At 31.6% G+C, this 26,217-nt stretch overlaps 1 protein-coding gene and 8 non-coding genes across 12 annotated transcripts in view; 8 read left to right on the forward strand and 1 right to left on the reverse strand.

Moving 5' to 3' along the window:
• The window catches only part of LOC111679494 (myosin heavy chain 95F), an 85,560-nt gene that overhangs the window by 41,474 nt on the left and 17,869 nt on the right, over positions 1 to 26,217 (reverse strand). For 2 of the 4 annotated variants that reach the window (XM_046948416.1, XM_023441071.2), the window contains exon 1: positions 519 to 1,015. In XM_046948416.1, the coding sequence (XP_046804372.1) occupies positions 519 to 555 (37 nt within the window). In that variant the 5' untranslated portion in view covers positions 556 to 1,015. Of the gene's footprint in view, positions 1 to 518; positions 1,016 to 10,674; positions 10,724 to 26,217 lie in introns of those variants that run through there. The other 2 variants (XM_046948415.1, XM_023441073.2) reach the window with 2 other exon arrangements.
• Trnal-uaa lies at positions 4,465 to 4,548 on the forward strand. Its single transcript has one exon. It is a non-coding gene; the product is annotated as a tRNA-Leu (tRNA).
• Trnal-uaa lies at positions 4,730 to 4,813 on the forward strand. Its single transcript has one exon. It is a non-coding gene; the product is annotated as a tRNA-Leu (tRNA).
• Trnal-uaa lies at positions 5,094 to 5,177 on the forward strand. The gene has a single exon. It is a non-coding gene; the product is annotated as a tRNA-Leu (tRNA).
• On the forward strand, positions 5,421 to 5,504 carry Trnal-uaa. The gene has a single exon. It is a non-coding gene; the product is annotated as a tRNA-Leu (tRNA).
• On the forward strand, positions 7,302 to 7,385 carry Trnal-uaa. Its single transcript has one exon. It is a non-coding gene; the product is annotated as a tRNA-Leu (tRNA).
• Positions 8,511 to 8,594, forward strand: Trnal-uaa. The gene has a single exon. It is a non-coding gene; the product is annotated as a tRNA-Leu (tRNA).
• On the forward strand, positions 8,849 to 8,932 carry Trnal-uaa. Its single transcript has one exon. It is a non-coding gene; the product is annotated as a tRNA-Leu (tRNA).
• Trnal-uaa lies at positions 12,309 to 12,392 on the forward strand. The gene has a single exon. It is a non-coding gene; the product is annotated as a tRNA-Leu (tRNA).

A 26,217-nucleotide genomic window follows, 5' to 3' on the forward strand; every position in this document is an offset into this window, starting at 1 on the left:
ACTACAGACTAAACTATAGAATAGTCTATAGACTAGACTACATACTAAACTATAGAAAAGACTATAGACCCACTTATTTTGTAAAACACTTCACCTTGCGTTGAAAGTATCAGAACACAACAACAATTTATATAGAAAATGAAGTGACACAATAGCCCCCTAAATCCTTTTAAAATTTGGTTTTGAACGCCATTTTAATGAAAATGATGCGAAAATATTGAACTAGTTATTTAAATTTAATGAAATAAAAACTGTGTTTTTGTTCAATATGCTGCATAAACTTTTAAACTAGTTCTCTGTGCTACATAAAATGATTCCGTTTTAAATCCTTGAAATCTTTTTTTTTTGATTTTTTTTTTTTTTTTCAATAAATCTACTTTAATTGTTTAAAAAATAAAACAATTGCAATAAAATCTAATAAGAATTTGTTTTTAAAATTTCCCTATATTACTTTTCCCCCCAAACAAACAATATGTTAATTAAAAGTATTAGATATTTTAAAAGGTCATTGAACTTACCATCAACTTTTTTCGTTTTATTAGTATAAAAATCCATGTTGAAAGAACTAGTTGTTGTTGGTGGTTTAGCGGTGAAAATTTTAGTTTAATTAAATTTGAAATATAAACTAAATACCAATTACTTTAATAGTAGTTGTAAATGTAATACGTTGTTTGTGAGAAAGTGTTGCAGAGAAGAAGACAAATGACGTATTTTGTAAGTGATAAAACTACAAAACAACCCAACCAGGAAACACTTGAGAAAAAAAATCAATAATGCATTTGTAGCAGCATTTACAACAACAATATGAGGGTTGTAAACAAAGAAAATTTGGAAAAAAAATAACAACAATCTCCAGGGGGTGAGGGTGTTTGTTTTATTTTATAGTTGTAATGTTTTCAAAATTTTCCAATTAAATTGTTTATTTAGATAAAATAAGAGAGACAAAGATAGAGAGAGGGAGATAAAACAGTTTGTTTATGTTTATTTGAAAACAAATTTTTCTTATAATTCTAATAGATAATTTTGGTTTAAGTTTTCTTTAAATTTATCTTTTACACATATTTTTTTTCACTTTCACATAATTTATGTTTTGTTTGTTGTTGTTTATTTATTTTTTAAGTAAAAGTTGTTTTGAATTGTTTATGATACTGTAGCCATATGATGATGTTGTTGTTGTTTTTGTTGTAAATTAAAAGTAATGTTCCAGCATATGTTTATTTAAAACGTAATATCTAGAAATTCATAGAATCATCCAAACCCACTTCACACTTTTTTGCACGATTTCAAAGAGTAGAGAGAATTGATTACAAATATTATTTTATCTGTAGAACAGCAGTTTAATTAGTATTAAGTTGTTGTTAATTAATTAACACTTTAATTAACTAAAAATATTTCTTTTATTTTGTTCATATCTAACATTATACTATTATTAACAAACTTTGTAATTATAATGACCCACATTTCTTTCTTTGCATTTTTACTCCAAATTCCACTAGCAATCACCAATAATAATAATAATTAAAATAAACAAAACACTAAAATAATTTAACTTTATAAACTACAATCATTTACTAAAATTGTATATTTTACAATTTTAAAATTTTGTAATTTTTTTTTGTTGCAAACAATAAACTTAAGATAAACTGTGTTACTGGGTGTATTCCCTTTTTTGTTGTTTTAATTTTTCTCATTCGTTTATAATTTGGCAATGTTTCCTTTTCGTTTCACCTAGTAACCGACTTAAAAACCACCCATTATATTCCAAACCTTTCGTTTCCTCCTCTCTTCTTATTAGATTTTGTGCGTTTGTTTGTTAACACAAGTTAAGTTTTAAAACATTTAGCGTTTATTTCCAGTTTGTACATTATTATTGGATACAGACTAAACTTTAGTGTTTGCCGGTTGTTACTTGTTAGACGTCACGAATTGCACTGATTACTAGAAGATGCATTATTGCTAGAGTTGTGTATACAAAATTACGAGATTCAATATTTAAGGATTTTTATATTGGGGTAGTTTGTGTATGTGTGTAGTACACAACTGTTTGTTGTTATTGTTGTTTTGCCCTAAGATGAGACTAGAGTATTTAATATCGTTTACGTTATTTGAATATTGAGAAGAGTATTTATATATTAATAGAGCGCATGCCCCATGGATGTGGAAATTTAAATTGGGTTTAATCAACACATTATAGTGTTGGTAACATGTCTCAGATATTCATGTAAAAAAATATCTGCTAGCGTTGTTTTTCGAATATGAATTATTTGATAAATAGTAATGCTTTTGTATTCGTATATATATTTTTGGAATTTCTAATTAGAATTTAAATTTGCTAGCGTTGCAAATGTGTACTTATTTATACCTACCATTAAAATTGCTGGAGGATATATATAGATCTTTTTCATCCACTGGTTAAACTTGAATAACGGTCTACCATCGCCCCTGAATCCTTCAACGAAGAACTCAGTCCAGATATGTTCATTGTATACTCTGTTCATATCAGGATTACCACAGTCTGTCCCTGTGAGTAAGAACAAAGTCCTCGGCTTATTCATGGATTCGTACCTTTCCTCCATCATCATACAACCCAGCACAAATCTCATTTATACGACACATTCATAAGAGACGGGTGGGTGAGGCCCGCCGTTCCCCACATTCATCCCGTACTATATACAATTGATACCAACTCATTTCAAACGCTTAGTCCCACAGTCACTCCTGTGTGGGGTAGGTATCTGTTGTTTCGGCAAAAGCACCGAACTTATCCCGAAATATTGACTTTATCTTACATCAGTCTTTTAACCGCAACTTACTCTTCCCGCGAATTTGGGTTTAAACCACAGCCACTACGTGAATCCCGAAGGAACCTTAACCAACTGACCAGCCAGGACATAGTCCGGCGGGCAACTGGACACCCGTAGTACCAGATTATGCGGTGCTCTAGTTTAACCTCTTTCAATCTATGCAAGGACTAAGCCAGGCAGTAGATTGTACCAATTAATAGTCCCGGCCAGACTGAGGTATTGGAAAACACCTCTATACCCCGGGATTGCAATAACACCAAGGTAGAGACTTCACCAAGGTAACGTACCCCCGATTGAAGTAAGCGGGCTTGTTTAATCATACATAACTGTTTTAAAAGTACTAGTACAGCGACGAAATTCGATATAAATATGTTTCATATGATACGAGTATATTGATGAAATTCGCCTCTTACGAGCTAAAATCTTTCAACAGAATTTTATGAGGATCGGCCCATAATTGACCCTATACACCATATATAGTCCCCTTTAGAAAATATCATAAATGTTCACTTCTTGCTTAAAAATTCGATGTAGTTTGTTACGAACCATGTACAGTAGTTTTCCAATTTAACGAACCCATATGTTGTCAGGCCTGTTCGTAAAATTGAAAAGTTCGTTATATGCAGTACTAAGTAAAACGTGGGTTTTTGGTAGGAAAATAATTAAAAATAGGTACATAAAATATTTATTAAATGTATTTTATAAAAAGTAATTCTTTTTTTTATAAAAATAGCACAAAACACAAAATTCCGAATCTTATATACCCACCTTCAAACCATATTTGTGTCGAATTTAATCGCTGTATTTTTAATTCTGTCATTAGCTTTAAAGTTATTTCTCGAAGTTCATCTCTATACTCGTATTTTTAAGCGAGTAATGAGCGTTGATGTAATTTTCTTAAGGGGGCCTGATATGGAGGGTAAGGTCAATTATGGACCGATTCCCATAAAATTTGTTAGAGATATCGGTTAGTACTCGGCGTACTCGTATTGTTAAGCGAGTATTGAGCGTTAAAGTCATTATCTGAAGGACGGACGGACATAGCTACATCGAACTAAAATTTAATAAGAACCCAGAATGAGTTAAAGTTTTGGGTATAAAAGCACCGCTTGCTACAACTTAGGTTATTTGTTATTTTTGATAAATGTCGTTTTATCTTAATTTAAATAATAATATTTATATTAGTTCGTTAAACAGAGTACAAAAAACAAGTTTTGTTCGTTATTTAAGGTTGTCGTTAAATGCGATGTTCGTAGAATTGAATGGTCGTTAAATCGGAAAACTACTGTATATACCGTCCATATACATACGTATATGAACCACAAAAAATAAGATTAACAGACCAGTAAGCTCTTGAGTAACAACAGAATCCGCATTTTTTTAGAAATTAGAGTTGTATTACTTCTTCATTAAAAGAACAATTGTAGTCACAACATTCTTTATTAAAACTTGTAGTGTAAAATAAAAAAAAAACTTAAATTAACACGAAAATAAAACGCAGCATTACTACATTATTTTATAATCTTTGTTAAAAACACGATAGTAATCTAACAAATTAAAATCTAATCTTAAAAAGTAGAATTCATATCATTAAGCTATTAGAAGTTGGCTATAATATCTTTAATTTATAAAAGGTTATTTTGACACTGACCGTCAGCAAGTCAGGTTGGCCGAGCGGTCTAAGGCGCCAGATTTAAGCTCTGGTTCCCGAGAGGGAGCGTGGGTTCGAACCCCACACCTGACAAAGATTTTTTTTTTATTATTTTGTTAAATTTATTAAATTTCTTTATTATAAAAGTGAAAGCTCGGCTTTTAAGAAATTTAACCAATATTTAAATTAATTTGCTTTTATAAATAAATTAGTATTAATTTTTTTATATGGCAATTAGTATTAATATTAAAATTTTTGCTTTCAATAGGACAAGGTCAGGTTGGCCGAGCGGTCTAAGGCGCCAGATTTAAGCTCTGGTTCCCGAGAGGGAGCGTGGGTTCGAACCCCACACCTGACAAGCTAAATTAGCGACTTTTTTAATAATACAAAGAAAGACTATTTAAAATAAAGTCTTTAAATCTATAAAATGTGGACTTAATCGCCATTCCCTAGGCGATTCCCCTCCGCGAAATAAGTTAGCGACAGTTTAATAGAATTGGAAATGAGCTATTTTTAGTACAAATTTATTTTTAAATTACCTACATTCTAAACATCCTTTGTTTATGTGAAAAGGACCCTTTAGAATATATCTCTATAGAGTTTCTTTCTTCCAGATCTAGGTTACAAACGTTTATGCAGTCAGGTTGGCCGAGCGGTCTAAGGCGCCAGATTTAAGCTCTGGTTCCCGAGAGGGAGCGTGGGTTCGAACCCCACACCTGACAAAGGATTAACACCCATTTTTTATAAAATTCTGGCAGTTTTAATAAATAGACAGTGTTTAATAAATATATATAAAGGATTAATGTTAAAAAGGAGATTTTCTTAAATACATATATTAGATATTGTTTATTAAACACTGAATTTTCATCGCATCCTTTTTAAGGACCAACTTTAACTAGTTCTATATATAACATAACAATATCAGTTATATAACTTGTGTACTGTAATATAAATATATTCAGATAGTCAGGTTGGCCGAGCGGTCTAAGGCGCCAGATTTAAGCTCTGGTTCCCGAGAGGGAGCGTGGGTTCGAACCCCACACCTGACAAATTTAATAAATTATATTTTTTTTGTTTTAGAGAATCCAAATTATGTAGAAGGGAAAATTGCTATCGTTAACTTTTATGAACAATTCATTCACAATAGTTAATTTTGAATGGAATAGCTGTTCAATGTTTACAAAATTCCAACAAATTTAACAAGTAAGAGTGTTATATTCGGCCATGCCGAATCTTATATACCCACCATCAAATCATTCATGTTTTTGGGTCAGTAATAAGTCTTAAAGTCATTTTCAGAAGGGGACCTTGGTAAGGTCAATTATAAATCCATTTTCATTAAATTTATGAAAATGATTTTATTTCCTATAAAACTTTTTTATGTCGAATTTTATTGCTTTATATATATGTTATGAGCAGATTTTAGCATAAATTTAAGTTCACATTAAACATGTTTGTGTTGAATTTCACCGCTATTGATACATCTCTTAGCGATAAAGTTATTTTCTGAAGGGGGATTATAATAGGGATAGGAGAAAACGTGAACCGATATTCCTACTTTCAATAAGGATCGATCCTTATAAAATTTGATAGGGAGATTTTGGCTCGCACGAAACTTGTGTATGTAGAATTTTGTAGTAATGAGCGTTAAATTCGTTGTCTAAAGGGCACCTTATTAGGGGGTTAGATAATAATGGACTCATCCTCATAAAATTTAAGAAAATAATTTTAGTTCCCATAAAACTTTTATATGTCGAATATTATTGTTATATATATATGCTTCTTAAGGTAGATATGAGCATTAAAGTCGTTTTCTGAAAGGGACCTTATAGGTGGGATAGGGTCAATTATGGATAGGGTCAATTATCCTTATAAAATTCTACAAAGAGATTTATGAGACCATAAAACATGTTTGTGCCGAATTTCACCGCTATTGATGCTTCTTTTAGCCAGTTATGAGCGACAAAGTCATTTTCTGAAGGGGACTTTATATGGGGGGTAGGGTCAATTATGAACCGATCCTTATAAAATTCTACGAAAAGATTTATGTCCCCATAAAACATGTTTGTGCCAAATTACACCGCTATTGATGCTTCTGTTAGTCAGTTGTGAGCGATAAAGTCATTTTCTGAAGGGTACTTTGTATGGGGGGTAGGGTCAATTATGGACCGATCCTTATGAAATTCTATGAAAAGATTTATGTCCCCATAAAACATGTTTGTGCCGAATTACAGCGCTATTGATGCTTTTCTTAGTCAGTTATTGGCGATAATGTCATTTTCTAAAGGGGGTCTTATTTGGGGCTAGGCGAAATCGTGAACCGATATTGCCCATTTTCAATACCAAACAAACTGGATCAACTATAAGTATCTGTGCAAAATTTCAGCTCGCTAGCTACTTCCGTTTGGACTCTATCGTGTTTTCAACAGACAGACAGACAGACAGACAGACGGACAGATGATTGGCGATAGGGGTGAATATTAAAAATTTTCGACCTGTAGCGTGCACACAATCTTAACATGGACATACAGACAGACGAACATAGCAAAATATACTCAGAAAGTGATTCTGAGCCAATTAGTATACTTTAAGGTTACAAACATCAGTACAAATGCATAATACCCCCTCCACTATAGTGATGAAGAGTACTATGTCATCTGCTTTCTTTCTCTAAAAATTACCAAATATGTAGTTCTAAAGTAGTCATTTAATCTGTAGTTCTCTTTAACGCATAAACCTTAACAATTTTTAAGCCCTTTTTGTTTAATTAAGATTAATATTAAATAGTGATTGTGATAATGACTGATGTTATATATGTGCATTCTTAAGATCAAGAACTTCAACGTGTCAGGTTGGCCGAGCGGTCTAAGGCGCCAGATTTAAGCTCTGGTTCCCGAGAGGGAGCGTGGGTTCGAACCCCACACCTGACAAAATTTCATTTTTATTGAAAAATGGTATTATTACAAAATATAGGGACATATACTTCCCGACAACTTCTAAAGAGGGGTTGTAAAACGGTTTTGGTTTCGAAAGCCTCTTTTCTACTTGACGCCTTGTTTAAAACATTCAATGCGATAAAACTACCAATAGATGGATGTACATATTGAAAAAAAATCAATATATTTATTCCAAATCGTTATGAATCCAATTTTCTTGGAAAATTGGGAAAGAATCTATCTATCATTAAGATAAATAAGAAAAATAAAACGAAAAAAAGAAACACATATTTTAATGTAGTTTCTTTATGACATACAATTATACTACATTTTGTGAATACCCTTAATTACTCTATAACACCCTCTTATAAATATTTGTTTTATAAATGGAGTTTAAAAGTATCGGCTGTAAGGCCTCCGGATTAAGTTACATGATAAAAACAATTAGCTGTTGATATGCCTTTACTTTCCCAGCAAAAAAAAGTGTGGAAAAAGATGTAGTTTTTTCATCAGAACTAGTAACTCGATGTGCTTCAAATTCGGATGAAAAACCTATGAATTTTACATTAGCGTGTCATTGAAGGGATGTTTTTTTCATTTTTGGCAACTCTGAACTACATCTAATCTAAGTTTAAGAAGCAGTTAAGATCCAATATTTGGATATCAAAAATAAAACTCATTCTCTTAATGACACTTTTGTGAAAATTTTACTGGTTTTTCACAAAAACTTAATGTACTTCAAATATGTTATTTGTTATGTCTTTTCTACATCTCTTTTCTTAATTTTAACTGGGTTTTCAATATAACATAATATAACTAATGAACGTTTACTATGAAAAGTACCAATATTGTAAAGCGTTTTCTTTTACAACCTACAATTATACAATTGTTCAATTTACAATCGGTGTTGTACGGTGGTATTGTAATAAGTCGGAATTTTTTCCATAATTGATTAGTTTTTGTTTAAAAAAATTATTTAAAAAAATTTATGACATAAAACGCTACAACGAAACGACATCGATAGTGAATTGGACAAATATTTTGCGAATAACTGTAATCATTATATAACATTTGAAAATTAATTTATTTGTAATAGAATTAGCAAACGTTACGCAAGTAGTCAGGTTGGCCGAGCGGTCTAAGGCGCCAGATTTAAGCTCTGGTTCCCGAGAGGGAGCGTGGGTTCGAACCCCACACCTGACAAATAAGTTACTTTTTAACATTTTTTATATTTCAATTAATTTATTCTCAATTCCAAAACAAAATTCAAGTTTATCTTAAAAACTGTATTAAATGGCTTTTAACTTTAAAGTGCTTTATATTAAAACTACTTTAATTCAAGCTTTTAAATATTTTCTCTTTTAAAAGAATTTGCTTTAGCGTTATCTCTCTCTTTTTCAGCAAAAACTTTATAATTCCCATTTTCTTTTTTTTAAGCGAAACCAAGTTAAGCACAAGTCAGGTTGGCCGAGCGGTCTAAGGCGCCAGATTTAAGCTCTGGTTCCCGAGAGGGAGCGTGGGTTCGAACCCCACACCTGACAATAATTATTTTTTTACCTTTTCTACTTTTAAATATATTATTAACATGTTCGACACTTCAACGTTTTTTTTCCACCTGTTTATACTAACTTCAAAGTCTACACACATTTGATTATACATATTTTTTTTAGCTGTGCACTTAGTAATTTTTTTAATAAAAAACTTTAACAAACAAATTAAAAGTACATGCGTCTGGGTTTGAGAAAAACAAACTTTTTTATATATAGAATATTCAAAGTAAGTCGGTGTTTGTGTGTCAAACAATAAATACCAGCACACTTCTTGTCTATAGCTTCATTTTGTTTTTTTTACTTCCATACAAAGCCAAATAATTGACTCTGGTAAATTACAAAAAAATTTCTGCTCCAATTCGTAGTAAAACAAAGAAATCAGCTCCCTAGTTGCAGTAAAAAAATTTAAATAAAAATTCGCTATTAAAATAGAACAAAAGGGTAACATTTTTACAAAGTGACTCCTTTTCTATTTGTTTTCGTTCTCTTGTTTTGGGTGTAATAAAACTTGGTTCGTTTGTTGCTCGTTGTGGAACCTTTATACCATAAAAGTCTATTCATAAAGTAAATTAAAGTAAAACAACTTCCGGTTGAAAAAAACTATATGTTGCATAGAAAAAGGTCTGGATTTTACCGCTTAGTAAACATTCTCTATAAATGCCAAAGAAAGGTGTAAAATATTACAAAAATATTGTATGTAAGCATTTGTGTGGAAACACAAAAACTAGGGGATTAATATAGACTTAAACATGTATTTATGTATGTATGAGTATAGAACGATGTTTTGTGGACAAGGTTAAATGTTTAGCGCTTTTAACCCAAGGCCAATATTTTAGAAAATGGTAATAAAAAATTGGCTTTGGTTGGGGACTGAGATGCAAGCCGAAAAGGTTCAAGTCGGCGGCAGCTGGCCGCTTGTAATATTAAGCCGTGCCGCCGCCAACTTCTTTCGGCTCAAAAGCTAAGCCGGCTTAAACATAGTCAATTTCTGAAGATAAAGTTTAATTGAGCTGACATATAGTCGACGCCGATATTTTCTATAATAAGACGCCGCCAACCGATAATGGTTGAGCCGCTCTCGCTGATCATTTTGCACCGGCTTGTATGCAGAATTAACTTATATTGAAACAGGTTTATATATAACAGATTATTATACAGAGTATTTTCAATATAATAAACGCTTGTAGGTCAATTTCTGAAGATAAAGTTAAATTGAACTGACTATTTAGCCGACGCCGATATTTTCTATAATAAGACGTCGCCAACCGAAATGGTTGCGCCGCCACAGCTGATCATTTGCATCGGCTTGTATACAGAATAAACTTTTATAGAAACAGGTTTATATATAACAGAGTATTTTCAATATAATAAACGCTTGTAGGTCAATTTCTGAAGATAAAGTTAAATTGAGCTGACTATTTAGTCGACGCCGATATTTTCTATAATAAGACGCCGTTAACCGAAAATGGTTGTGCCGCCACCGCTGATCATTTTGCATCGGCTTGTATCTCTGGTTCGGAAGTTAAATGTGATCCATTTAGATCAGCCACAAATAATAAAACTATTGACTTTTAGTCAATAAGTGATCAGGTTAAAATTATATTTTTATCTAGTTTTCAGTTTTTTGTTTTCTTTAGAATATACATATATAATCCATAACATTAATTGCATAATATAAATTAAGATTTTAATGCAAAATTTCAAATTTTATAATATTAAATATCTTTACTTACATTCTTAATTGGAAAATCTTCGATGAATTAATTTTATTTATAAATTGATCTGAAAGTATAGAAAAAATAATACATTTTAATTATGATTTTCTTTAAGAGTAATAATAAAAATACAATGTTCAGTGAAGTGAAAGAAGGTCAGAAGTAAATTTAATTTTTTTTTCTGTACAAACAGAAATGCTTCAGATACTTTAACAAATATGTACATATTTTGGAACTAATTGTGGAATTAATAAAAAATTTCCTGGAAAGTGATTGAAAGAATAAGTAAAGTTCTCTAAGATCTCAATTACTCTTAAAACTTTTTTTTGTAAATGTTTGTCAAAAAACGTTAACGTGATCGTAAGAAGGAGTGGTCCAATATGTTTTGTCAAAATTTTTTCTAGAAGAGTACGGAGATCGTCTAAGTACAATATGTAATAAAGCCCTAACAAATTGATAGAAAATACTGATGGAAAATTTGACAGTCGTATGACTCTCTTAATTTTTTGAAATGAATCAAAAAAAAAAAAAAAAACAAGCAAGTCGCATTAGATCAGGGAGGGATGTTTTATTATGTAAATACATAGAAAGAAAGTTAAACAGCTGGTTCCATCTTACTTTGTTATTGTAATCGTATAAATACAAATAACATAAATAATACAACATTTATTATCTTTTTTGTTATACGGATGGAATTTTATTTTACCTTTTCATTAGACTTTACGTAGTGATCGTACATACAGCGGCCACGTCTCGATCAGAGATATAAGCCGGCGGCGGCTTATTATAGGTTGACCCTGATGTGAGCAAGACGAAAAATGTCCTCCAAATGAGGAAGTCTGAGGCAGAGATACAAGCCGAGAAGGCTCAAATCGGCGCACATGTATCTCAGAAAATAATTTTAACCATTCGAACGGAGTTGCCACTAATTTAAATTCTTATGGCAAATTGAAAAGAGATGCCACAAAACATTATTTTTTTTGCAGAAAAAACTTATATAGAGACAGGTTTATATATAACAGACTATTATATAGAGAATTTACAATCTAATAAACTAATATAGGTAAATTTCTGAAGAAAAAAAAATAAATTGAGCCGACAATTTAACCGCCGCCGATATTTTCTATAATAAGCCGCCAACCGAAAATTGTTGCGACGCCACCACTAATCATTTTGCATCGGCTTGTATTTGTGGTCTGAGGTCATTATGATGATGGTACGTATTCTGAGTGGACACACAGGATTACGAGTACATCTATTTAAAACTCTGGAGCTATTTCGTCGTAACGTTCCTGTTATCGAAATTATAATCGAATTTGTTCCTCTGATTTTATAAAGGAAAATTTGTTTATTTATTTAAAACAATTTTCCCCATTTCTTAAATATTTTTTTCAAAACCGGCAATCCCACAAATAAATTCTAATTGTTCTATGTATTTAATTTGCAATAAAATAAACAACAATAAAAGAAAAATATATAAATCATGATTGTGCAAAAAGAAAAAAAATAACAACAATGATAAATTTCTCTTTTACTCTTTCTCTCATTTAAAATTATCAAAAAACAAATGCTATTTTTAGATCATTCTACTTGTGCAAAATGATTGTTGAGACAAATCTTTATAAAACACTTTTGACAAACACTACACACAAGTCAGGTTGGCCGAGCGGTCTAAGGCGCCAGATTTAAGCTCTGGTTCCCGAGAGGGAGCGTGGGTTCGAACCCCACACCTGACAGAGAATTTTTTTATACTTTATTTTCCTTTTTTTTTAATATTTTTTTTCTTTTTTTTAATATTTTTATAATTTTTTAATTTATGGTTTGTTAACTTTTAATAATAAACTTTAATACAGAAATATACACAATAGTCTAAGTAATGATTACAACAACAATGTTGTTTTTTTTGTTATTTTTTTTTCTTTCAACAATAATAAAAACCGACAAATCAGTTGCACTTTTTCCGGTTATTGTACCGTTCATTGTTGTAATGTTTGTAAAATATTAAAAATTGTCATGCTACTTCTGTTTTACACATTTATTCAGTCATTCAGCCAGCCAGTCGACTGTTTGTTCATGTGGCAGTTGCATTAATAACCCAGCTACCACTACAACTATTGGTTATTGTTATTGTGTATATGTATGTTGTAAGTTCATAGTAAGCTGTTTGTTTTTGTAACTGAAATCTCGTTGTATATTGTAGCAAAATCATTGTTTAACAAAATATACATTTTTACCTTTTGTTAGTTTAAAGGAAAATTTATAAAAAAAGCAGACTTATATCTGTTATTGTGTTAGTCGTTTCTTTGGCAAAGACCCAGCAGTTCGACGGGACAGTCCCGAACTGACCACTTAACCTACCATTTAACATGGGATTGTCCTACGAGGAAGTCATTCGTCACTCTACACCCTACAAAGAGACAGGAATGTCGAGAGTTTTAACGTGAGCACCTGATTTGGCGGCATTATCTCACGGTGGTCTTTTTCAACCACTGGGTAGACTTGAGAGCGGTTTACCATCGCCCTTTTGTTCTTCAATGAAAAACGCAGGTGGCAATTTTTGTACATTGGTTCTGACCGGTCCATGTACAAGTACTTTACTGGAGTACTCGAGCTATCTAATCTCTTGACCATTGGATGGGCTCTGTTGACTCGGCTACAGCGCCTAGAGACGTAACCGGTAGACCGAAGTACGATCATCAATAAGCCGCGGACATTGTTCTTACTCACAGGGACACACTGTGGTAATTCTGATATGAACAGAGTAAACCTGAACAATTCTGGACAAGGAAGGAAAATTCAATAGTATCAAATGTATTAGATACCTTTCGTCCATCATCATTCAAACCAGCACACATCTCATTTATAGGACACATTCATAAGAGAAAAACATACGACACATTCATTAGGTAGACGGGTGTGGCCCGCCGAACCTCACATTCATCCTATACCATATACAATTAATACAAACTCATTTCCAACGCTTAGTCCCACAGTCACTCAACTGTGGGGTATCTGTTGTTTTCGGCAACAGCACCGAACTAATTCCGAAATATTGACTATTATCATGCTTCAGTCTTTTAACCGCCACTTACTCTCCCCGCGAATTTGGGTTTAAACAACAACCACTACGTGGATCCCGCAGGAACCTCAACCAACTGACCAGCCAGGACATAGTCCTGCGGGCAACTGGCCACCCGTGGTACCAGATTATGCGATGCTCTGGTCTGACTTCTGGCAATCTATGCAAGGACTAAGCCAAGCAGTAGACTGTAACCAATTTTTCAGTCCCGGTCAGACTGAAGGTATTGGCCACATCTTTATACCCCGGGTTTGCAATAACACCTCCGCCTTGGCGGTCAAAAATAGTCAAAGGATGGTAATCTCCAAATGGTTTGTTGGATGTCAGTCACATTACTATCTATTCATCTCGCGCTACTTTTCTTGCTATAAAACTAGGACATGGACGTGTTCTAGGATAGTGACGATTTACTTTTATTCTTGATGAATGGTGGTAAGATATTAATGAAATAAAGGTTAAAAATTTCAATTTTCTTCTCTCTAGAATACTATGGGACATCTATGTGACGATTGACCCGATGGTGGCATATTAGTATAAATTAACAATCATTTCTCCGAATGATGGGTATAATAACTACTTTCGGAAGTTCAATAAAACGACAACAACTTTTAAGAGTCTAATCTCTAGATTACTTGGAGACAGAAAAGAGACGATTGCCTCTCGCTCTCGCTTAAAAACGGGACACTTGAGTGACGATTGTCTTCATTCTCGATTACAAAGAGTTTATTTGTAACGAAAGACCACAAACATACGAATTGGAGTGAACCAGGTGGTAAGATATTAACGAAAAAATTTCAAGTGTCTACTCTATGAGTCCATAGTATAGACTCGACACAATAATGTGACGATTTACCCTAAATATATAAATTTGAGTCAACCAGATGGTTTCGCCTACAAAGGGGACACTTGAGTGACGATTGTCTTCATTCGCGATTACAAAGAGTATATTCGTGAAGAATGACCTAAAACATACGAATTGCAATCATCCAGATGGTTAACTATTAGTGGAAATTACTGTCTTCTTCGTATGCATTGACTCATTGTCGAATTGCTGGGTTGTTTTGCTATTTTCAATACATGAATAGTGAAACTTGAAACTTAAGAAAAATATTAATTTTCACTCAAAATGATGAAAATGTTCAAAATATTTGTTTCTCTAATGACTTTTATTAAAGAAAAATAAAATCTCTTAAAAGAAATGTGAGGAAGTAAGTTATTGTCTACTGAAATTTTAGCTGACAAGGCAAAAATTGTATGTGTGGTAGTTGTCTGCGGTTATTACAGCGGGTTTAGAAGTCATAAAACGTTTAAAAATATTAATTAAACCTTTTTTTGTTTGCAATTTTGCTACTGTATTAGCTTGTGTTTTGTGTCGTTTCGATTTCAATGAAAATATGCTGATGTCATTAGGTATTTTAGCGGTTAAATTGTTTATAGTGAGGTGGTATGAAAACTAATAAGATAATGCATTATGAATAAAGATTTAAAAATACTTAGTTGTATCAACTAAATTTTATTCAAATTTAGTAATGATAAATAGAAAAGTTGGTTGCTGTTGAAAAGGTCTTCGGTGCATAACTAAATATGTCGCTTAATCAGGGATGCGGAAGTTGCTACAATTTTCACTTCATTGTAACAATTGTATTTCTAAAACCAAATAGACACTTAAATGAATGTATTCTTGATTGTAGGGGATTGTTAGTCTAAGTAAGATTAGGACTATTCGAAAGTGGACTTGGACACCTGATAGTTGCTGTGACAAACTAAACTGTTATGAAAATGAAAAAAAATCATAGTAGACGTTTAAAAAAGACATGCCAAATAAAATATTCATTAGATCGAATAAAACAAGACTCAGAGAAGGAAGTTGGATGATAAAGGAGGAGATTTTTCGTCTTGCTCTCATCAGAGTCACCCTATAAGATTTTCGAGGTTCTACCCACTGTTTCATTATTCCAAGAAGTCTTATGAGATTCTCTCACCCATATTATATGGTTTTGCATTTTAAGAAAAACTGCTTCGAGCTCCCTTCCCTTTAAAGCTATTACATTCGCTCTTTCGTTACCGACCACTCCCGAGTGGGCTGGTACGTATATAATGTGAACCTTACCTCTGGGAGAGTATTCAGTTAATGATTTCTTACAATCCAATACGGTCTTAGATTTAGTTCTATCTTCTGATATCGCCCTAATTGCCTTCTGGCTGTCGGTAAATATATTAAGCGCTGTGGGCGCCATATTTATTCTAATCCAATTTACGCATTCCGTTATTGCTAGTACTTCTGCCTGGAAGCTTGTGTTATGATTTGGCATATTTCTGCTTCTGGATCTTCAATATTGAACCCCAGCCCCACTTTATCCTCCAATTAAGGACCATCCGTGTAACAACGGATTTCTACGTATCATAACATACTTATGAAGTTATATATAAATAGAATACCTTGAACCTCTGTCAGGTTCACAATCATTAAACATTTAAATTTTCATACAATACCCGCATAAACTATTTTTATGAAAAAAAATTGTTGGTGACACTAGCAAATTCTAAACTGATGGTAAGGAATATTCAAAGAGGAGGGGAAAAACTAAAAAAAAAATCACTTTCATTTTTTATATATTTTTTTTATTAGAAAAATATTTTGATTTAATTAAAGAAAAACTCAACAACAAACAGATGTTTGCAACATCATTCAACCAATAATTATTGTATCAAATTTATACAATTTACAAACTTCCGTTACAATCATTAATTTATGATTGAACAATAAACATTAAAATTATTTAATGTCAATAAACTTTATAGTTTTTTGTTTAAATAAAAAAACTCAAACAATCGAAAATCAAAATGATAAATCAGTTGTGATTTATAATTTTAGTTTAGTTTTTTTTGTAACAAACAACAAAACTGCAGTCAGTTTATGTTCCACCTGTAAATTCCCAATTTTTTTATGTTCAAACATGTTGTTTATACCAGTTTTAATGTTTGTATTAAATACATGATTCGCTAAAGTGGTTGGTTATTGTTTCTACCTGTAACGTTTAAAAAAATTTCGTTTTTTTTTAATATTTACGGTTTGTTGCACTTCTCCCTCTCTGGGTTTGTTGAATAAAAGAAAATAATACAAAAAAAAACTTTTAACATTTAAATTTAGGTTAATAAACATAAAACTACTGTTTTTTATTTAAATTTTTGTTTTAATTTTAAATTCAGTTATTTTGTTGATTTTAGTTTATACTATAGAGGGCTTGGTATATGTATATTTCGAAAAAATGCAAATTTATAGCGGTAAATATAATTTTTATTAGATATTTTACGAGAGAAAATTAAATTGAATAGAAGATAGTTTCATTTTTTTAGCAAATAAAGATAAACTATAAAATAATATTTTAATGTTTATATTTTGTCAAAAAGTTGCTAAAATTGACTAACATTGATTACCTACCACAGCCATAAATTGTCGGGAATTGTAAGACAAACACTGATTCCAGATATTGAAGGGATACATTAGGACAAATACCAGCAGGAATCTGTTGCTACATGAAAAACTCTAAACTGAAAGACAAAATAGGCATGAGGATCTACTTTGAAAACATAGAAGCCAAAATATACTATCGTCTTCATAATCATCTAGCCTTTAGCCAAAAGTCTTACGGAATATGTAAACTATACAAAAGTCTTACGGAATATGTAAACTATACAATATTATATTCATTCCTATGGTTCTAAGGTGGAAGGAGCGAGGGCCACAACAAAATTTGTAAATTTTGATCTATATTATGCTATCAGCTTCAAGTCAAAAGATCTACTTTCTACTCTTCTTTATAATCATCTAGCCTTTAGCCAAAAGTCCATGTCCTTACGGAATATGTAAACTATACATTCATTCCTATGGTTCTAAGGTGGAAGGTCAGAGGGCCACAACAAAATTTGTAAAATCTGATATATTCTATGCTATAAGCTTCGAATTCGTCCCTTCGTAGAATTTAGCCCCGTGTCGATTTGTTTTCTAAAGACCGGAAAGACAAAATAGACCTGAGAATCTACTTTGAGAAGACAGTAACCAAAAAATACTACCGTCCTAATAATCATAACACTTGCCTTTAGCCAAAAGTCCATGTCCAAGTCCCTTCCTATGGTTCCAAGGTGGCATTACACGATCACACAAGTAATATGATCTGTCAAAAATTTGTGTAGAGGAGTACGAATGGGATCGCCTAAACGCAATATGTAAAGAATACGAATGGAAAATTTAACAGTCGTATGGCTCTCTTCATTTTTTGATATGATTCAAAAAAAAAAAAAACAAGCAGGTCGCATTCGATCAGGGATTTATTTTTTTTGTAAACACATACAAAAAAGTGAAACTGCTGATTCCATCTTACTTTGTTATTGTTTTATACCAATCGTGTAAACACGAAAAATATAAATCATATGACTTTTATTCTCTTTGTTGTACGAGTGAAATTTCATTAAATTTTTTCGTTAAACTTTACGTACGTAGTACAAATAATTCTTTCAACATAACTATAATTAAAGTTAAAAACCACTTTTGATCATATTTTTGCATGTTTTGATCTTAAAACATAATTTTATTATATAATTTAAAGTATATCAAACATATTTTAAGAAAAACAAAAATATTTTGTCAATTCAAAAATTACTCGTGTTTGGTATTTTACTTAAAATTTAAAAAAATACAAGTTTCATTTTGTGCTTTAGTGGCGAATACATTCCATATTTCATAAGAAGATTATAAAGCAATCATTCACCTTTTACACAAAGAAGCGAAAAAACAAACAAACAAGCACAGAAAATACAAAAATCAAAAATCGACTTTGACATTGCAAATCACAAGTAAAGCATAACCGACAATTATAATATTATTGTTGGTAAAATAAAATTTAAAACCAATAATAAACGTGTAAATGTTATATATATTTTTTAACAAATATTCATATGAGAAATGAGAGACCCTGAGAGAAGGTCACTTTTTGTTTCGAAATCGTCATGCAATAAGAACCCACTAACTGAAAAAAAAAATATATCTTTACTAGGGCAGAAAAATTGGGAAAATAGCAATCACTTATTGTAAATATATAAAATAAAACAAAAATCAATAAATTGTGATAAATGTTATGAACATATTTCACTCATTTATCGCTAATTTAGCAACAATTGTGTATTTGTTTGAAAGCTAAAAATGTCAACATTTTTTCGTTAAAAAGTTTTTCATTGTTAATTTAAATTATTTGTTAACAGAAGATAACGTACATGTACCATTTGTAGCAAAGATAATAATTGTTTTCTTACGAAATATATAAATTTTTACACACTTTGTGAAGACATTTGAAAAATTACTATTTCTACTATAACATTTTATATTTTAAAGTGTAATTTTTATAAAAAAAATAATAATAAATTCGTCAATCGCACATTTAACTTGTTTTTACAAAACGATTACTAAAGATAGTCGATTAAGGACTGGTTATGAACTGAATTAAAACACAGAATGCAGGTCAACATACTCTAATACACCGCCAATTAAACAACCGATCTTTTGCCTAGTAATTTCGGTAATCGAGTTATTAACCGTATTTTCGTTACCAGCAATACGAATTATATCACGGTTTATTAAAAACAAGTAAGAGTGTTATATTCGGAATATAGTAGATTTTTGCTCGTAAAAAACTTAAGGCCCAAATCAAAGATGCAAGCCGATGTAAAATGATCGGCGGCGGCTAAATTGTCGGCTCAATTTAAACTTTTCTTCAGAAATTAACCTTATAAGCGTTTATTATACTGAAAAATCTCTGTATAATAGTCCTGTCTCTATATAAGTTTTTTTTCTGCAGAAAAATGAACATTTATAGTAGTTTTCACAATTTTAATATTAGCACAATATTGTGTGGCAACACTTTTCAATTTGCAATAATAATTTAAAATAGTGGCAACTCCGTTCAAATTGGTGAATTTTATTTTTCGAAATACATGTGTGATTCCAATATTTATCAGCGGCTACGTTTAAGCCGGCTTAGCTTAGAAGACGGCGGCGGCGCGACTTGAAAAATATTACCGACGGCCAGCAGCCGCCGATTTGAGCCGCTTCGGCTTGTATCTTTGGCCCAAATAGACTACCCAAGCGGCTTATCAAACCTACTTTTTTCATTCGCACACACACTACACAAACATTGCTTGTACAAAAACCGATTTTTGTTTACGTTTTTGTGAACTTTCAAAGATATAGATGTCAATTTTTCTTATAAATGTAAATTTTTTAAAAAAATTGTTATTAATGAATATAAACCACACAAATGGTTTTGACAAAAATTCAATATCCTTGTGTAAAAATCAAAAATTTTAAATTTTTGTATAGACAAACAAAACGCATTTGTACAAACATAAAATAGCCTCGTACACAGGCACAACAGGCTTGCACAAACGTAAAATATGGTTATGTTTGTCAAGCCGCTTGTGTAGTCCATATGGGCCTTTACTTATATCGAATTTCAGCGCTAAACTCGTATTTTAAGCTAACAATGGGTGTTACACAACAGGCTTGCACTTCCGGTTGATATAGCTGTTGCTGAGTTGACAATCTTTGACCTATTAAGAATCGGGTCGTTCCGGAGCGGAGATCCTGTTGTCGTGGGAACGAGTATGATTCGACATGGGATCGAACCAGATAACCACATAATCTGGTACATACATACAGACACTAGTAGCCCACAGTTTCGGACTTTATCTTGTCCCGGTTATTCGGTAGGGATACACTTGGTGGCTGCAGATTAGACCCAAATTGGCGGAAAATTAATGTTGGTTAAAAGACTAACACACCGTAAAGTCTATGATTCGTAATGAGTTTAGTGATGTTTCCGAGACAAAAGATAACCCACAGGGAGACTAAGCCTTGAAAGTGTGTTGGTGTCAAGTAAATACAAATGATCCCTATAAAAGTGTGCTGGTAGGAAATGATGGTTGGTGTAAGTTATTTGATAGATTTGTGCTTCGGTCTACCCATCAACGCCTCAACAGAGGTCATCTCATCTGCGTGGCTTTAAACGAAAGTGATATTTTTGTTTCTCCGAAGTTAAGCAAGGGGCCAGCAAAGGTAAGATATGAAATAGTTTAAATACTTCAGCAAAATGTTTGTACAATGACCATGTACATGGGCCGGTATAACCATGTGCAAAAATTTCCATTTTGTACATAGTTGCGTTTAAGATACACAAATAGTAGTTATAACAATTAGTTCAGAATTGTTATAACTACTAATCGGGAACATAACAGCTTGATTGATTGTCAATGTAAATTCCGATTGTACCTACCCGAAGTTCGAAATGACTAGATCTTTAATTTGCTAGCATTCGAGCTTTAAAGACAAGCCTCGCTTAATGATACTAGAAGAGTATCGGACCACACGATTACAGGAGATATATACCCAATATTGATTTATTTATTTAGCGTCCATATTTCTTTTAATATTTCTTATAGAAACTCTCATCTTGTTACTATTTGGTTAGAAACTTTTGACTCACCCTTTTAGATTAAAGCCAGCTCTATCAGGACTTCTATTTGTTATCATCTATGCAAATCGATTTATATAGAATACACTGAACTTTTGACTTCATACGTTAATGGTCTTAGAAAAATTTACATTTCTTTTATAAAAACTTTCAAATTGATTATGTAATTTAAAGTCATTTTAAAACTTTTTACACTGATTTCTTTAATTATATATGTAAATAATGTGAAAATATATAAACATACAAGTTCAAGGGCAAATATAATATAAGTTTCTATTTATCTGTAACATGACCAAAATTTCTTACAGTGCATGTTAATGACACATTCTGAGAATTTCAAAAAAAAAACTACTTTGAAGGTGTGTTTGTATATTTTGTTATTAAAAAAAACAATTAAACTAGATTTTCTTTGATTTGATAACAATTCCTTAGATAGTTTATGAAATAAAAACAAGAAAATTTTATTGTTGCCTCGGCAATTCTTAGCAGGGAGCAAATTTATTACTATTTAAACAAACCATAAAATGTAAAATTATTAAATAATTTCAAGTCTGTTTACCGCTAGAAAGAATTGTGTTTAATTATTGTAGTAAACCACTTTAAAAAGAGAAATAACAATACATATTTCCATTTTTGGTGACAAACCAGGTTGCCTCATTTAATTGCCACATTTTTGGCTATTTCAAAAATTCTAAATGTTCTTTAATTAATTCTAGTTTTCTTGTTGTTAGTAACAGCTTAAAGAATTTTTTTCTTCTAAAATGTGAATTTTTTTCAGCTTTTCTTTGGTGTCTAATTGAAAAAAAAACAAGTTTTACTCTTACCTCCCATTAAGCCAAGTTTAAATGTGGAAAAAAAGTTGATTTGACCATTTTCATCTATCTGTAGATTTGTTTTTTGTTTTCTTTACTCTTTTCTATAATGACCAACAGGCTGTATGTACGTACAAAGTTGTATATTTATTTTCTTTTTATAGACATGTACATATTTTTTTGCTTTATTTCATACTTTTATTTCAGTTCAATATCAAGTTCAACTAGTTTTTTTATTCTTTTTTTGCTTTTTAAGCTTAAAAAATCACTTCACATATTCGCATTTTCTCGTTGTGTATTCACATTTTAACGGTGCATTTTATTTTAAACCAAAAATTATGTTGCAAAATATATACTCGACTTGACTATCAAGAGTCGTTATATGAGTACGTTCTTATAAACAAATGTATTGTAAGTATGTTTGTACATGTGCAACCCTCATTTAAACTTGTTTCTGCCTCTTGTTTATATTTGTTCTTTTGGCTTAAATGTGGCTTTTGTTGTTGACTGTTAGGTGGCAAGTAATAGTGGACTATGCAACCAGTTTAATAATCACTTCTTTTTGGTCATAATTAATGGTATTATCCGTTGCACAAGCTTTTGTATTTCGAAAGTGTAACTTCTTATTGTTCACATAAAACAAGTTCAAGTATTGAGGCTTTTTAAGTCGAATTTCAGTTAATGAGATTTTCTGTTGAATAAACATAGGCGAGTGTCTAAGATTCATTCTATTGTGATCTAAAAATATGGTAAATTTGATGTTAATGATCATAAGCGCTATTGAAAGGAGCTTACATCAACCTGCGCTTGATGTGAAAAATCAGCTTAGGCTAGTAATACCCCGTTCACACGGTACAATTATTCGCAATTCACGCTCTCATTCATCATTCAACGTACTGAAGTACTGTAGCGAATTACACAAGCTGTACGTAATTCTGTTTAAATTACGTACAAATTATAAATGAATCAATATCATCTCTAATTTTTATCGCGAATTTATCATAATCAGCTGTTTGTTTTCATTAAGAAAAAAAGCACTTAATATATTAAAATAATTTAACAAACGTATTTTTGTATCATACACAAACACTAGTATTCAAAAAAAAAAAAAAAAAAATGACAAAATAATGAATAAAAACAAAAATCCAATATGGCGATGAACTGTCAAAACGAATTACGAATGTGTCTTAGAAACGGTTTAATTGGCTATCGTGGAAACATGGTTTAAGGTTGCTTTTCGACATGTACATTTCATCTCATTCTCAATTGAACAGGGAGGTTACTCTGTAACTCGATTCGAAAGAAAAAAAATTTCGGATTTGTATGTTAAATACATTGTGTTTTGAAAGATTTTTCTTTCGAATCGAAATACAGTGGTTTCCCGGGTTTCATTTCCAAAATTAATTTTTATAAAAAATATGAATTTTATGCCTATTTTAATTGATGTAAAATTCTAAGTATTTTATGATAATTGTCATTACAAACATTTCCATTTCTCACTTTATTAGCAAAATAATCATAATATTCCTCTTAATGTTATTGCTTTTGGTTTATAAAGAAGTTTCGTTATCTTTCCGTATAATTTTCACCTCTTTTTATAGATTTTTTTATAAATTCGTTATACCGAGTACAAAATTTACTCATTCATTCGTAATATAAGGTACTCAATGGAAACAATTTTCCCGTTCGTTAAATCGCGAATTTGCTAAACTGAGTATTCGTTAAATCGGGAAACCAGTGTACTGAGTAAACCCCAGGACATAGAATATGTCGGAAACTTTGAAAAGCTGATCCCAGATAGAATGTCTTGATCAAGCGGAACATTAGAGCAAATACCAGTAGGAATCCTTTGTTACACGGATGGCTCTAAAATGGGGCTAGGGTTCTATATTGAAGATCCAGAAGCAGAAATATACCACCATTTACAAAATCATAACACAAGCTTCCAGGCAGAAGTACGAGCAATAACGGAATGCGTAAATTAGATTAGAATAAATATGGCTTAATATATTTACTGACAGCCAAAAGGCAATTAGGGCGATATCAGGTGATAGAACTAAATCTAAGTCCGTATTGGATTGTAAGAAATCATTATCTGAATACTATCCCAGAAGTAAGGTTCACATCATATACGTACCAGCCCACTCGGGAGTAGTCGGTAACGAAAGGGCGAATGTAATAGCTTTAAAGGTAAGGGAGCTCGAGGCAGTTAACCTGACAAACACAAAACCATTAGACGCAACAAAAGCTGAACTAAAAATATGGGTGAGAGAATCCCATAAGACCTCTTGGAATAATGAAACAGTGGTTAGAACCACTATGGGGTGAATCTGATGAGAGCAAGACGAAAAATCTCCTCAAAATGAGCAAGTCTGAAGTTAGTATGATAGTACTTATTCTGAGTGGACACACAGGATTACTAGCACATTTATGCAAAATTGGACTACTGATTCAGACTGAGCATGTGGAGAGAACAGTGAAACTCTAGAGCACTCTCTTTGCCATTGCCAGGCATTCGTCGAAGTTAGATCCAAGTATCTTGGAAGTAATGTGTAAGATTCTTAGGAATTACGTTCAGGAAACTGAGTTTCTGAACATTGAAAAATAATTCATTCAGTTCCCTTTTTTCACCATAAGGAGCACACAACAGGCCCGATTTTGGCCTAGGTGTATTTCTTCGGATTTGATGTAGTATACATCCTCTTAACAACTTAACCTAATCCCCAGAATTGAGTGTTGTGCAACGATATACTCTGGTACTAGCTAAACAGACATGGGACAAGTTAAAGTAGTGATCTAAAGATAAAATGAACCTATAAAAATTCTAAGTCGTAACATATGGGAGGTGCTCAATCTTAAGACTTATAAATTTATTTTCATTTACATTTCTAGGTAGACTCCCATTTAATAAATCGCAATATAAACAAAAAGAAAACCGGGAATTTCCTACAATAGAATGTATATTGGATTCTTGGTAAACCGTTATTCGATCTAGTTTGCAAATGTCCAGCTTTAGGAAAAATTGGTTACTGAAATATTTCGTAACTACAGCTTAAATATGGACTTGTCAAAATGGATTCGATGTAAAATACCACAATAATCAGTTAGATTGGAGACAGTAAGTACTAAGTACAAGGACCTTGTCTTTAACTTTTACTACATGTTGCCAACTGTTGCCTTGTAGGAATTTAAGAGCTTAACGACTAGTCGCATATACCGGGATTGTTTTCGTCAATGTCCAATTCAAACATCTTTAAAAAAAGTACATAATAACTTCCTGAGAATGACTTCAAATGTAGTGAATTTAGAATCAAATAAAAAGGACAACGCTTCTATGACAAGCCTATGTTAAAATCATAAGGTTTTTAAGTCTTTTTCAGTACTTCCATGGAGTAAATTCTACAATACGTTGTCAATAGATTTCGACAACAAATTGTTGCAATTTTGACAACATTGAGATGTCTGAAAAACATAGTGTTGTCGTACGTATGTATATATAATTTGACAACGGATGTTATTGTAAAATTATAAACACTTTGGTGTCAATTTGGTACCATAAATTGAAAACGTCTTTTTTCGAGGAATATTTTAAACTTTATTAAAATGAACCAGATCTGTATACAACGACTGGCTTAAACGGTTACTAGTCTCAAAATGTAGTTTTTTTTTAAACTTTCTCATTATCTCATAATTATGTCATAACATATTGAAATGACATGTTGACACTTTGACATAAAATACTGTATTTTTAAAAAATATTAAAAACAAAATCCAATCAATACAAAGTTTAGTATTTCTTTTAAAATAAAGCAAATATTACAAAACTTTTTCTGCTTCAAGTATATGATTAATTATTGCTTTAATATTACCATTAAAAAAAAAAACAAAATCATAGGTTGAACTTACTAACTACAAAAACAAAATTTTAGCCTCAAAACACCAAAAACTATTTTTATATATATTTTTCTAAAGTAAATGCAAAATTTTTGTTAAAAATTAAAACTACAAATATGCAAATTTCTTAAACAAAAGAAAATGTTCAGCACAATGTAACCCATTAACATAAATTACTTTCACCATCACTTCTTTTTTTTTTTTTTGTTTGGGGGAATTTTAAATTTTTACAACTAAAACTAGCAAACTCAAC

This window comes from Lucilia cuprina, chromosome 4 (assembly GCF_022045245.1).
Source record: "Lucilia cuprina isolate Lc7/37 chromosome 4, ASM2204524v1, whole genome shotgun sequence".
In the NCBI taxonomy this organism is placed as follows: domain Eukaryota; kingdom Metazoa; phylum Arthropoda; class Insecta; order Diptera; family Calliphoridae; genus Lucilia; species Lucilia cuprina.